General features: G+C 40.2%; 1 protein-coding gene across 1 annotated transcript in view; it reads left to right on the top strand.

The window, feature by feature from the left end:
- Positions 1-14,317, top strand: part of htr2aa (5-hydroxytryptamine (serotonin) receptor 2A, genome duplicate a) — a 53,900-nt gene extending 39,583 nt beyond the window's left edge. Inside the window, exon 3 of the mRNA XM_074657531.1 lies at positions 11,181-14,317. Coding sequence (XP_074513632.1) covers positions 11,181-12,046 — 866 coding nt within the window. The 3' untranslated portion in view covers positions 12,047-14,317. The remainder of the gene's footprint in view (positions 1-11,180) is intronic.
- The last annotated feature ends 508 nt before the right edge of the window (positions 14,318-14,825 follow it).

The following is a 14,825-nucleotide window of genomic DNA, read 5'->3' as shown; positions in this document are numbered from 1 at the left end:
GAATAATAAGGGGTATAACAAGCAAGAAAGTCCACTGCTGGCGGGCGGGTCCAAAAAACACCAGACTTTTCCCCTGGAGACCGTTGTTCGTGTCCCATTTGAAACGTAGTAATTTCTTGCATTTGCGTTTTGTATTTAAGTAATTTTAAGCCAAATCATGTTTTTTACTATGCCAAACCCAGTGGTTTTGTTGAGACTATACTGTACTTGAGATTTGTTATTGTACATACATAGCTATATATCATGTCTCATACATATCTATATTCGACTTACCAAGAAGCAACTTGAGACATGAACAACTTATGATCCTCACCGTTAACCTTGTCATATTTTTGGCATTGCATACATTTCTGGTTATATTTTGTATTATTTTTTGCACCGTTATTGAAATGTTATATTTGCATTATTTCCTACTTTGTACTGCAACTGCTGCACAATAATTTCCCTCGAGATAAATTAAGATCCATCTCATCTTATAGCATCAGCATGCTAACATGCTCCATCCAATAGTTATATATATTTTAGTCTGGAACAAAGTGGTGGACAGACCGATGAAAAAGCAGTGGGATCGGTGCTCAGTATCAGCCAACACTTTTAGTTTATATAATTTATCTGAAATAATATTTGGTTGCATTGTTACGTTCCCTCCCCATTACTGGGATACATAAAGAGAGAAGAAAGTAGAGCGTTAAAGATGCAGAAAGCAGGAAAGATAGGAGCTTCTCCCAGTGACCAACCGTAATAAACTGAGTCTGTAAGTCATGTGTGAAACTGTATGAATGCGAGGCTCCATCTGCTTCTACAGCATAAACAACAAAGTGTAAACACTGTTATGAATTTCCAGCGTTGCTTGTTGAGCACGAACACGACAAATATTGATTCACTGGAGTGGAAACGTCTTTTGACACAAACCACATTCATTACAAACCATTTCCTGCGAGGCTTGTTTTCACTTTTCCGCTCGGTGAAGTCTGAAGGAAGACATCTGCGTCTTATTTCTTATTTTTACTTCCTGCTGAAGATTTAACCTGAGTTCATTTGAACAAGTGATCACAAGAGAAGAAAAATACTAACTGTGCTGTGGGACAAACACAAGAGACTGGAGACGTTACACCAACCTGTTTTCCTTTTCTTATACAGAGCCATGAGAGAACGGCTCCATGGATGTCTGTGATTACTCTGTTATATGAGATCCAGTTGCAACAAACAGTGTAGTAGTAGTAGTGCTTTACAAGTATTTCCACTTTCTGCTCCTTTACACTTCTAATATTGTACTTTCTACTTCTCTACATTTATTTAATTACTTATAGTTACTTTTTACACAAAAAAAATATGCTTATATGCTATGAAGCAGTACTAATACTACTATTCTATGTAGTAAAGAACGTATCTAATGTGTCTCCACATTGATGAACCACAACATTAAAATACTCTTACATGTATTTGTTAGTGATAAAAACAGAATAATGTAATATTTTATAATGATATAACACTGTGAAAGGAGCCATTCTGCATAATGAGTTTCAGACTGTGGTATTTCTACTTTTACCTGAGTAAATGATCTGAGTACTTCTTCCACCGCTGTCAACAAATAGAGCTGCATGCAGCAGCTACGAAATAGCAATAACAAAACACACATTGCAGCGTGTGTGTTGATATATAAATGTGTTAGAAGCAGCAGCCCAAACATGTGTGTGTGTGTGTGTGTGTGTGTGTGTGTGTGTGTGTGTGTGTGTGTGCAGGCAGGCAGACGGCTCGGTGTTTCCCAGTGGGAGTGTTACAGTGGCTCATCCAGAAACTGGAGGGAAACCAACCAACACACACACACAGATACATGGACGTCGATTCGTCTGTGGCAATAGATCAGACTTTGAACACACGCACACACACACATAATCTGTCTGTTCTGACTCACACACAGATGGTTAATATTTTCCCTAATTAAAATGATTGGAAACACATTTGATTCATATTAATTTGAAATTTAAATCTGGCTGGACCATACACAAAATATCTCATTGTATATAGAAGTCCAGTGGTGGAAAGTATTTTCTCATTTACTGGATTCAAGTACAATTTAGTATTTTCCATTTCACGCTTTATGGCACACTAGTTTTTTTCTCTCCACTACATTTAGCTTCGCTTAATTTAGCTGACCTTTGGACAGAGCCAGGCTAGCTGTTCCCCCCCGTTTCCAGTCTTTATGCTAAGCTAAACTAACCTACTGCTCCATATTTATCGTACAGACATAAGAGTGGCATCAATCTGAACATCTAACTCCAAGCTTTGTTTATACTCGCACGCGACACCGTGGCGTGGGCCTCCGTAGATGGCGCGCACTACGAGCATGCACGGAGGTGTTTATGCTCAGCGCGCTGTTCGTTGCAGTATGCTCCAAAACACCAGAGGGCGTAGAAACAAAGTATTTGGTGTATATGCAAGAAGTCAATAAGTCTTACCGGAAAGGAAAGTGTTACCAGAAAGCGCGTAGTTACAAAAAATCAGAGGTGCACGACCAAACGCCTCGACAACTTGCGGAGCCTTCGAGCACCACGTGAAAGCTGTGATGATGCATCTTTTCCTCGTGCCGGCTTCACTACGGAGACCATAAACCAGGCTTAAGACAGCAAACTGTCCCAAATATCAAACTTTCCCTTTAACCATAGATTATTTGCCATAACTAATCTTCCCCTGACCTTCATCATACCGTAGTTGACGTGCAGATATTGTTGAAAGCAAGAATTTTAAAAACATTGGTCACAAAAAATCATTATCTAACATATCAACATTAACAGTCATGTCTGGCAGTACAGTTTGTGCATTTAGTTGTGCGTATATGAGGACGGTAAACAAGCAGAGTCTTGGATGAATTTTATATAAAAAAGATGAAGTAGACGCTTCCATCTCTTAACTTGCACAGAAACAATAACAGCCAGCAGCAGAGAGCAGCGCTGGCTCTCTGTCACTAAAACACTCAAGACAAGTGTCTTTCAGAGCCGAGAGTAAACACAATTTTAGCAGGAATTAAAGCTCTAATCCATCCAGAGCTGCTGTTGAGATCTGAACCCCCACAGTCTAATAATCACACAGCCTGGCACACACAACACAGAGCTGAAGGTTGGCATCGAGTGCTGTTACTGGAGGAAAAAAGGCCATTGTGTGTGTGTGTGTGTGTGTGTGTGTGTGTGTGTGTGTGTGTGTGTGTGTGTGTGTGCGTGCGTGCGTGCGTGCGTGCGTGCGTGCGTGCGTGCGTGCGTGCGTGCGTGCGTGCGTGCGTGCTGCTCAACTCCCTAGAGTTTTTATGTTTGTGTGGAGGTTTAAATGCTCCTTTCCTCTTCTTTCCTTCCCTCCTTTCCATGACCCAGAAACAGATCTCCTCTTCATCAGGATGGAAAGACGAAGAACATTCTTCACACTGAATGTTTGAAGGTGGATTTCGTTGCAAATGTATGTGTGTCTTTCTGTCAGTGTGAGAGTTTGCATGATGTGCATCAGAGGGGTGTACCACGGAGCGAGATTAGTGTGTTAGTGAGGTATGTTGAGCCTAAAGCCTAAAGACTTTTCAATGTTAAGAAGGTGGTTCTATTTTAACCTGGCTAAATCACCATGGCAACGTATGCTGCATTGTTAAAGGCCCTTGCACATCAAGTCAGTATTTTTCGTCCGAAATTGTCGCATGTTTAAAAAATAAATACGACCTCATGTTGTGTCAATCACTAACCGATTCAGAACAGGACATACATCTGGATTTTGGCAGCTGGACAGAAAGAGAACAATATCGAACCTGAAACAATAAAGGTGAGGCGGGTCTCTAGTGGGAATTAAACCCTTTGTAAATGTAGTAGGTCCTCACAGTTATAGTAATACGACCATCTGTATGTGCAGTGCAGAGCACACACAGAGACTGAATCACTGACAGCATCACAGCAGGTACGAGCCGTCAGAGCTGCACAGTGGTTTTGAGTTAAACAGTTTTTTGCCTCAGGACGGGATCTTCCATCTGAATCTCTGCTTTCCACATCCGTCACTTCACCCACAATCACTGCAACTCTGGCAGAGCTGAACGTTGGATTTCCCTTCAGACCTCACCTGACAGACACCACGAACTTGAACAGAATAACCAACACGTTCTCATCCCAACTCGTCACATACTGACGCTTTGTCAGAGCCCTCGGCGTCACTTTACAGTCGCAGTAAACACGTGATTAAAGTTGTCAATTCAAACAAAAACACTTGCTTAGGTTTAGGCAGCAAAACCACGTAGTTAGGTTTAGGGAAAAAAAACATCATGGTTTGGCTTAAAATTACTAAATTTGTAAAGTGAAAATTAAACTTAACGTTGTGAACAAGGGACACAAACAGCCCAGTGTTTCTTGGACATCTGTTTTTAGTCACAAAATGCAACCCATCTCTTATAAATCACATTTATATTCAGATTTGTTTCCCATTTTGATGTGAAACATACTTTACGGAGCTTTATAGTGAGTTTCAGCTCATTGTTAAGCTGTTTTGGTGCACTCTCACAGCTCTCATAGCATCAATTTCAGAGAAAAAGCTGTAAAAAGCCACTGTATAATGCATTTATTCATCTTTATCTGACTTCTACTTGGTAGATAAACATGCTCTACGTTTTGGAGCTTCAGTTCCCATAATGCTTTGGGTGATGTTGTTATGGATTCAGTAAACTACGCTGTGAGCTACAACTTGAGCTTGTTCTTTTTTAGTCTTTGTTTACATTTTGTGAAATTGTCACCATTAAAAGTATAGAGTATATAGAATTAGCTGTGAGCTCTTTTTTGCATTGTAGCCATGGATGTACAGACAACTATCACAGCATTACTGTAATACTGAGAAAAGAAATTAAAAATGCGATGATTCTCAGGTAGTTAAGCATATTTTTTTCTGATTTATGAGCAGATTTAAGGTTTATTCATGATGGATATCAGGGAAGATGATCTCCTTGGAAAGTATAAGTCACACTGAATCTAAAAATATATTTTATGATCATCACAGTTACACCAGGTACAGACAACGGAAATAAATCCCAGCTTTTACAACATGATTGCAGTGTCATAAAACACAGTTTAAGGAGCCATTTACTCAGAATGAAGTGTTTTGAGTTAAGATTGATTGTCTGAAACGATCAGTTTTCAGTCTGCAGCTTTTCTCTTAAATTCCTTTGTCGCATTTAGAAATGAAACCCTGAAAGTCTCCCTCTCCTCTCTCTCCTCTCCCTCCTCCTTCATCTCCTTTGTGTCTAAAGCGCCCCCCTCCGCTCTGTTTTCTCTCACTTGATGCCCTTTCATCTTCTCTCCCACTTCTGTCAAGTTTTCCCTCTTCCGTCTTGTGTCTCTGATTTCATGTATTTAGAGCAGAGAGTTGCCATCAGGGAGAAAGAGAGGAAGACCAAAAAAACTGACTAAAACTAGCTTCTGATTTGTGGATTCGGTAGAAGTGTGGGGTGACGGATGCTCGGGGAGGTTATCCGAAGAACTCAGTGAATCCACACGCTCGAATTAACAATGTCACCTCGACAAATATCATTTGATCAGCTGGATATGAAGCAGACTGTAATGATATTTTCTCTTTCTTTGTATAGAACTCTCATGCAAAGTCTGTTTCCCCCTCTCTCTCACCTTCAGTCTGTCACACATTTAAAGACTGTAATGATGAATATGGGATACCAGGATTAGTCAGGAAAACTAATCACCTGCCTTTTTAAACACACACAGACCCTCATATTCACAGCAGTCGGCCTGTATTCACCCTCTAAATCTCATTTTGTAATGGCGAGCCTGCGGCGGATTCACATTTAGCCTGAATATTATCACCATGGAGTTTTAATAACAGCAGATGCCGGAAGAGTGTGTGTCCCTGAGCTTCGGGGTCGGCGGTTTTCATCACTGTGGTGTTTCTGTTCTTTGAAGAAATCACCTGTCAGTCAAACTGTGTGGGCGGGACTGTGACGTTGTCTTTCGTAAATGTTTCGTTGATGCAGTTTGAGTGTCTGTAGGCTGGAGGATGTTGTGTGTCTGTATTGCTGCTTATTTAAAGAATATTTAGACATTTTGGTTTGTTAGATTAGACGATCAATACCAGGTGACAGTGATAGCATAAAGACTGGAAATAGGTGGACACTGCAAGCCTGGCTCTGTCCAAAGGTAACTAAATCCACCTACCAGCTCCTCTTAAGTTAACTGTTTAGCGTATTCGCTGCTCGTATGATGTCTTCTAAAAAATGTATTCCTCCTTTTTTTTCAACATGTGTCAATTTCCACTCGTTACATGCATACAGTCTTTTCAAAATACACTTCTGTCTTCACAGGAAACAACTTCCTTAGGTTTAGGCAAGACAGCTACGTAGTTAGGCTTAGGAAAAGATCGACTTGGTTTGGATTAGGCAAGAAAACTATTTAATTTGGTTTCAAGAAAGATCGTGGTTTGGCTTAAAATAACTTTGGAAGTTACGTGACAAATACATCAATGTTGACTTCTGGTTGCACGCGCGACATGAACACCGGTCTACTTATCCCACCCATCCACCCCAACCTACTACTTACAAGGTCTTCGCCGATATTTGTACTTCCTGGTTCATGATTACATCAATTACAAACAAATTACAGTGCATAACTTTTCATAGGTATAGCTACAAACAGTGATTCTGATTGACATGTTGAATCTGGTTTGTGTAAGTTGCACATAACCCACCGTAAAACCACAGTGTTGATTTTACACTTTGGTTTTTGTACAGATTAAACAGGATATGTTTAATGTCAACACATTCTCACTTCCAACTCGTCAAATACAGACGCTTGGTCAGTGGCCCTAAGCTTCAAACTATGATGCTCTTCGTACCCCTCTAGAGTCAGTTTTGGACATGTCAGGGACAGCGCGTCAGTTTCCGCTCCTTACGTGCATTCAGTCTCTTTATATATGCAACAAAACTCCTTGATTAGGTTTAGGAAAAGATCGTGGTTCGGGTTAAAATAAGTATGATTGTTACTTAACTGGTGTTAGTCAAGTCCGTAAGTTACGTAACAACAATACGGTAAAATAAGTCAACACTGACTTGGTTTCATACGGTACATGAACAACGGTCTCCTGGGTAAAAGTCTGTGTTTGTCACAAGCTCCCAGAGCCCAAAGTAAAGTCTTCAGATGTCCAAATATATTTAATTCACAATGATATAAAACATTAAAAAGCAGCCTATCTTCATATTACAGAAGCTACCACCAGAGACTGTTTGACATTTTCGTTTTATAAATGTCTTACACGATTAATCTATTATCAAACCTGTTGTAAACTAATTGATTACGATTTCAGTACTCAAGATGTCAGAGTATGAAACATGCCGAAGGTGGAAAATAAATATTTGTTTATGAGGCTGGAAACTGAAAAAAAAAACCTTCAGACTGAATCCCTCCAGCTGCTTTTCTGTCAAACCATCCAGACTTAATGAGAATTATCCGTCTTTGACCCTTCTGCTCCCGATGTGCAACAACAATTTCTGTCCACCGTCGCTGTGTCTGTCAATCTCTCACTTCCCTCGTATTTGTTACGAGCAGGTATATGAGAACACGGCGTTGGGAAGATTGCAGTTTATCGTACCCTACCCATTTACAGCAATCCCTCATCCAGAACTTTATTTCGGCAAATTTTGTATTACATTTAACCTCACATGTGACTGCAGAGGCAGTAAAAAACAAATCAGAAGAAAAGCAACAACACAGTAACAACAAAAATAGGAATTTATGCTGAGGAAACTAAATAATAGGCAGCACATTTCACCAGGGAGATCAGGACTGAAAGCAGCCCTATATTTCCTAGACTTCACCATTCAAAAAACAATATAGACATGTAGGTTGGAAATTGGTACAGAGAAGACAATAATCCAAGTTGAATTACCCGCAGGCTCGGCCACAGAGAGAGACGCGGTCAGACCTCAGTCTCAACCCACAGAGGAGAGGCTGTTGATGGGGAGACATGAGGCCAAACTGCACTTTCCTCCCACACCGTGACAGACAGCCAAATGGAAAAAAATAGAGCTTTAGCCCCAGATGTAATGGAAAATTTGACACATTTAAAAGGGAACAGGTAGTATGAAATAGCAGTGCTTGTCTGGTGAAATATATGACAGACTGTACCTGCGCAGCCTGATATTACCTGCTGCAAGCCACTCGAAAAAATACACGGCAAGAACGTTCAGTCCAGTCACACAGCAGTTCGTGAAATAGTCACAAATACACACAAATTTCCCAGTTTTTCATGATGGTCAGCACAAAATCATTTTGTATGTAATCCACGTGATTGTGAACCGGAAAGTATGAAGAGCGGCGAACGCCACATAGGGAGGAGGTTGGGCGGATTGGTGGGTCAAAAAACACTGGATTTTCACCCAGGAGACCGACGTTCGTGTCCCGTGTGAAACCGGAAGTCAACGTTGATTTATTTGTGACTTCCGTAATTAAGTTACAGCACTTCCGGAGTTAATTAAGTCAAACCGCGTTCTTTTCTTAAAGCTAACTACGTAGTTTTTGTCACATAACTTTCATACTTAAGTTATTTTAAACCAAACCACGATCTTTTCCTAAACCTAACTAAGTAGTTTTATCTTGAAAAAGACTGGAGCAGAAATTAGCACATGCGTCACATGTTGCTGGACATTCATAGTAAAAAGCAAGAAAAATACGTTGTTGAAAGTCGTGCTGAGCGTCACGAAAAAAAAAGGGGCATTTGTGTCTATGTACACGAATCAAATAGACTAAATTTTGGTACTATTTCACAAACTGTTGTGAGACTGTGTTGGAACTTTAATGTTTGGTAGATTTTATGTTGATAAAATCTTTTTTTCACCAAAGAATGAAAAGATTAAGTTAGATTCAGGTGCAGGACTAATAACAGCTCAACCATAATGAGAAGGCTGTTAATAAAGTGAATAAATATACTTTTTAGATTAAGAATTAGTAACAGTTGGCATGCTAGCACACTAAACTCCAAGCATTATACCTGCTAGACTTCAGCGTGTTAGCATTGTCATTATGAGCATGATAGGATGCTGATGTTAACACTTAAACACCTAAATTACAGCCTAGCAGTGTTAGTGTTGTTTGACATACTGTATACTGTATTTAGCATATACCAGGAGATGAATTAACAATTAACACAAAGACACAGGATTAAAAAAAGTTTTAATTTCTCATTATTATGATCTCTATATCCTGTGACACAGAACATCTGCACAGTCTTACTGCTGTTAAATTATTCAAATCAGAGCCGTTTACTTTGATGTATGGAATTCATTTTCCTGCATTATTAAGTTTTGTAATCACTGATTTTTGTCTGCAGCTTGGCAATAAACAGGACTTATACTGAGGCACTTCTGCACTGATTAAATGTCTAACGACATGTATAATGGAAGAGTTGCTCACAGAAACAGGAATGGAGGTTTTTAAGACCTCTTTTTTCCTTCACACAAGTTATTCTGTTTTCATATTTGTAGCCTATTCATGTTTTTTAAAGACCTTCTTGTCTAATTGCCATATTATATGCAATCTATGTACTTATACTGGATTTTGGTTTGTTTACACTGTTATGAGGCAGCAATCAGTATGCCCCGGTCTCTTTGTTCCCTTGGAAGTACCATAAAGTTTATATTTTCTTTCGCTACCATTAGATATTTACACAGCTAACAGCCATATCTTGCATTAGGCTATGAAAATTAGTTTGCTAGGGCGAGAGTGTGTTGCTGAGACAGAGAAAAGTCTTGAACAAAGTTAATTTTCTCCTGATTTGTCTGTCTGAAAAATGCTGTTTTAGTGTCCAATATTTCTGCCAGTCGCCATGAAAAAAGGCTGGCATTGTTTCAGCAATCCAGGGATACGTTGAATGTCAACGTACAATGCCAACATTTTTTCTGGTGACTGGGTTGAATATTTTCTTTGGTGACTATGGGGCGAAAGAATCGCTCATTATCTGTGTTCACATTTACTTTTCCCGTTGGAGTTCATAGACTCAGGACTCAGTTTTGCAAGTGGCGAAACCCACGTGACACAGATACAGGAAACTGACTCTTAATGCGCCTCTCTCCTGTCTGGACTGTCTCTAATAAAAACATGCTTAAGGACATTTTGTTGATAATATTTATGTACGTCTACATATGGCTTATCTTAAACATTTTATTGTTATTTCTAAATATAAACTTTCCACATCAACAAGACAAAGACCCACAATCTGAACGACAAAGTAAAATAAAACAAAACCAAACATAAAACACATATCAAACAAATAAGCTCAACCTCTGTATCTTCATATCTTATCAATCTAAATTAAATATGATTAATATAAATAAACACATTCATTATATGTAACTCTTTGAATACTGTTCATCTCTAATGAGTATCTGTCACACCCCGGTCACCTATTTAAGGTTGTGTTTTCCTCGTTTCCAGTTTTCAGTTCTTATTTCCTGTTTTATTTTGGTAGACTCACCTTTGTCTCTTATTTCAGATGCTTCACTTCCTGCCCTTGTGTGTTTCCCGTCTGTGTGATAACCTACCCTTCCCTGATTAGTTTCACCCGTCCCTCATTACCCTTCCTCCTCTGTGTATTTAGCCTTTGTGCTCCCCTTGCCTGTTGCCATTTCATCATAGCTATTCATAGTTAACTTTCCAGCCTTTTGTTCCGAGTGACTTCCGATTGTGATTTAGACCTTGCTTCTGTATATTTAGACTCAGCCTTTAGCCTAGTGTTTTAGATGCATTTGCCTATTTTTGGACTGAATTTCTGTGTACCTAACCTTGTTTACCAGTAAAGACTTTCTGCCCTGTGTTAAGAGTCTAGCTATTGAGTCCATTGTCTGTTGGCACCAGCGTTCGCTGCTCTTTATACCTCCCTGTTCATAATTACGTGGATTACATACAAATTGATTTTGTGGGATATGTATGAATTACAGTGCATTACTTTTCGTAGATATATCTACTAACGTTGTATGAGAGCATCCTGAGATTTCCAGTGTTTCTCTTCCATCCTGTAGGGATGGAAGAATTTCTCTTCCATCCCTACAGAAACTCAACCAGCTTTCCTCTCACACAGACAACCACAAATATGGACATGAATCACAGAGATTGTTCTAGGTTTGTAATTTTCTTCTCATCTCTGTGCTGCTTCCTTCCTCTCTGCAGGGATCTCCATGCCGATTCCTGTCCTGGGACTCCGAGACCACTCCAAGGTCTTCAAAGATGGCAGCTGCATGCTGACAGATAACAACTTTGTGCTGGTCGGCTCCTTCGTGGCCTTCTTCGTGCCCCTCACCATCATGGTCGTCACCTACTTCCTGACCATCAAAGCTCTGCAGAACGAAGCCACCCTCTGCTTGGACCAGCTGGTCCCGCGGCCCAAATGGAGCACGACGTTCACCTTGAGCTTCTTACCGCAAACCTCGCTGTCCTCTGAGAAACTCTTCAGACGCTCGATAAGCCGCGAGGCCAGTGGCAGCAGAGGAAGCAGCAGCGGCCTGGGAGGCGCCCGCGGGAGCATCTCCGGCACGCTGTTTGGACGCCGCACCATGCAGTCCATCAGCAACGAGCAGAAGGCGTCCAAGGTCCTCGGGGTGGTGTTTTTTCTCTTTGTGGTCATGTGGTGCCCGTTTTTCATCACCAACGTGCTGGTGGTGGTATGTGACCCGGCGGTGTGCGACGCAGGACTTATGGGAGGCCTGCTGAACGTTTTCGTGTGGGTCGGATATTTGTCCTCCGCAGTCAATCCGCTGGTCTACACACTGTTTAATAAAACATACCGAGCGGCATTCCTGCGCTACGTTCGCTGCCAGTACCAGCCGGAGAAGAAGCCTCTTCAGCTCATACTGGTGAACACCATCCCTCCGATGGCTTACAGCTCCACCCAGCTGCCCCTGGGCGACATCGAGAGGTTACGAAACGGAGTGGTGCACTCTAGCGGCGAAGTGAAGGACTACTCTTTACCAGGACAGGAAACGGAGAAGTGTAGGCCGGACAAAAGTCATGGAGACAAGGACGAGAGCTGTGTGTGAATAAAAGCCTGCTTCACGGTTGACTCACGGATTAAATAAAACCTTTAACTTCTGTGGTCACATCATACTTACATACAGCGAAGGGTTTGAGGTTTAAAGTGCCAAAGACGAAGTGCCTCCCAGTCAGGATTTTAGAAAGAGGTCATGAGTTGAAAATATAGTCTACACTTTTTACATTTCAGCGCATCCTGAGCATTTTCAGAGCAACACGAGTCCTCAGATTCATTCAGCTTCTGATCCATGCCTCATGAACAGGGTCTGGATCAGCTGAATCAAGTTAGTGAGTTTCTTATAACAACGAAAGCACCTTTTTATAACCCAACAATAATGTCAATTAGTGCTTGTTTCATGGATTGAAATCCGTAAAAGTTTTTTGAGTTTCAGAGCCTCCTCCACACTGCCAGCAAATGAAATTAGTCTTGGAAAACATGTCATATCTTTTTTTATGGATATTGAGTCAATCGATATCTTCCCGTCTGAGAGTCAAATGAGATGAGAAGGAGGGACAGTCCATGTAAATGATGTGAGACACTCTCGGGCATATGGCCAGTACCAAAAGTGACATAATTTACCCATTGTGTAACAAACTCTTTGGACAAAAGGGTAAAAACAGATTTTGTAGATTCTTCACACTCACATTTTTCACATATGCTCAACTGCAGTGACCTCAGCCCACCTCTCATTTCGCCGGCTCCCTGGCACCAGTCAGGTGGCCTCTACCTCCCATCATACCTTTGGGTGGATCAGCAGGGATTAGACTGGATTTCCTGCCACCTTATCAGATGTTAGAGTTGGGGGGAGGGACATCCAGGATGAGCCTGATGCACCGGGACTACAGACTCTTGCAGAGGTCAGATAAAGCTGCCAAATAGGGGAAGGAAAGGCTCCTGCTCCTTCTGTATTTTCTGTTGAAAATAACATGAAGAATAAATATTATGTCTAAATAAATCTATATTTGTATTTTGTGCAGATATATGTGAATAAATGTATATGATTGTTGAGGTTATAAAGTTTTGATATTTACAAGTGAGAGGACGATTATTGTCACAGATGTGATGCAGTATGAAGATTGTAAAATGAGATTTATTGGCAGGAAATTAAGAGGATTTAACTGCAGATGTTTCCACTGTAAAAGTCACACTTTTCATTGTGTTTTTCTCAGACTACCAGTGCACAAATTGGCGTTTGTTTCCCAGAAACATCAAGGTTTTTTCTTCAGTTTTTATATGTTGTAACAAATGGCCGGGTAGTTGGTTGCCACATGTTTAAATATTGTTTAAATATGGATCCGCTGTATGAGACTGAAGAGAGAATCGCCTGGAGGAAGGACAGAAGCCGGATTAATGCATGAAGGTAGTTCTGAACCATGGATGTATTAACAAGGTGCACTCAGGCTTTGTGGTTCAGACTGAACGCTACATGAATTTTAGATGCTTTATGACTGCAAACAAAGTCAAATGAAACACTTGAGTGGATGCGACACATATTCGCTCAGAAACACAGACTACAAAAAAACAGTCCACTCATCAAATTCAAATGAGTTAAAGGTGCCTTGTGGAGTTTTCTTATGAATAAACTTAAGGTGTGTTTACATTTAGGGTTTCTCACAAACAAACCATCTTGAAAACATTTCCTCCCTGAGCCATTTTTTTAAATCTATTTTAAGTTGTGCTTTGTTTATGTTTGTTTACAAGCAGTCTTCTTCTTCACAGCCTTTGCAGGCTCATTGATATGGATGGAGCGTTACTGTCACCAGTAATCAATTTTTTTTAAATCTTACTTAGGTAAAAGTACAAAAGTATTAGCATCAAAATATAATTAACTTTATACTAAAGCACCAAAAGTAAAAGTACTCATTATGCAGAATGACCCATTTCAGAATCATATATAACATATTACTGGATTATAATCAGAGATCTATTAATGTATGTATCACTTTAATGTTGCAGCTGGTAAAGGTGGAGCTAATTTAAATTACTTTGTATACTGCTGGGGAGCTTAATGTATAATAAGACATACTTTTATTTTTTGATAACATTTTGTATTATTAATCTGAATCTGTAAAGTAACAACAGTTTTACAATATTTCCCTCTGAAATGTAGTGGAGTAGAAGTATAAAGTAGCAGAAAATGGAAATACTCAAGTAAAGTACAAGTACCTCAAAATTGTACTTAAGTACAGTAAATGTATTTAGTTACTTACCACCACTGTCACCAGTCGATCAGTGGAGTAGCCTGAAACCGACGATAGGATCTGAATCAACAGCCCGTTTGCACGAAAAGGCGTATAAATGCCACGATAATGCGCAAGGACAAACGTCAACGAACATTTTTTGTTGACGTTTGTGACGTGTTTTCTGTAGTTGTTTCCGTACATGTTTTAATAGTTTACTTACTTATTTTAAGCCCAACCATGGCGTTTTCCCTTACCCTAACTGAGTGGTTTTGTCTGAACCTAACTCGAACGTTTGTGTGGCGTACAAATGACACGCGAAAACGCTAAAATGCGTACTCATGACACGCGGAATGTCTGTGTAGTGTTGTTTATATTTATACATCTTCCCTTGAGACCGGGTTGGAATCACGCCACCCATTTGTGTGTGCATCCCAACACATTCTCACTCCAAACTCGTCAAATACCGATGCTTGGTCAGTGGCTCTACGCCTCAAACTATGATGCTCTAGCGTCAGTTTTGGACCTATCAAGGAGAGCGTGTCAGTATCTTTTCAATATAAACTTCCAACGTAGGTTTTTAGGTTTACTTAAGCAACAAAAACT

This window comes from Sebastes fasciatus, chromosome 14 (assembly GCF_043250625.1).
Source record: "Sebastes fasciatus isolate fSebFas1 chromosome 14, fSebFas1.pri, whole genome shotgun sequence".
Taxonomy (NCBI): domain Eukaryota; kingdom Metazoa; phylum Chordata; class Actinopteri; order Perciformes; family Sebastidae; genus Sebastes; species Sebastes fasciatus.
Note: the sequence above shows the minus strand (reverse complement) of the source record. Positions and strands in the feature narration are given on the sequence as shown.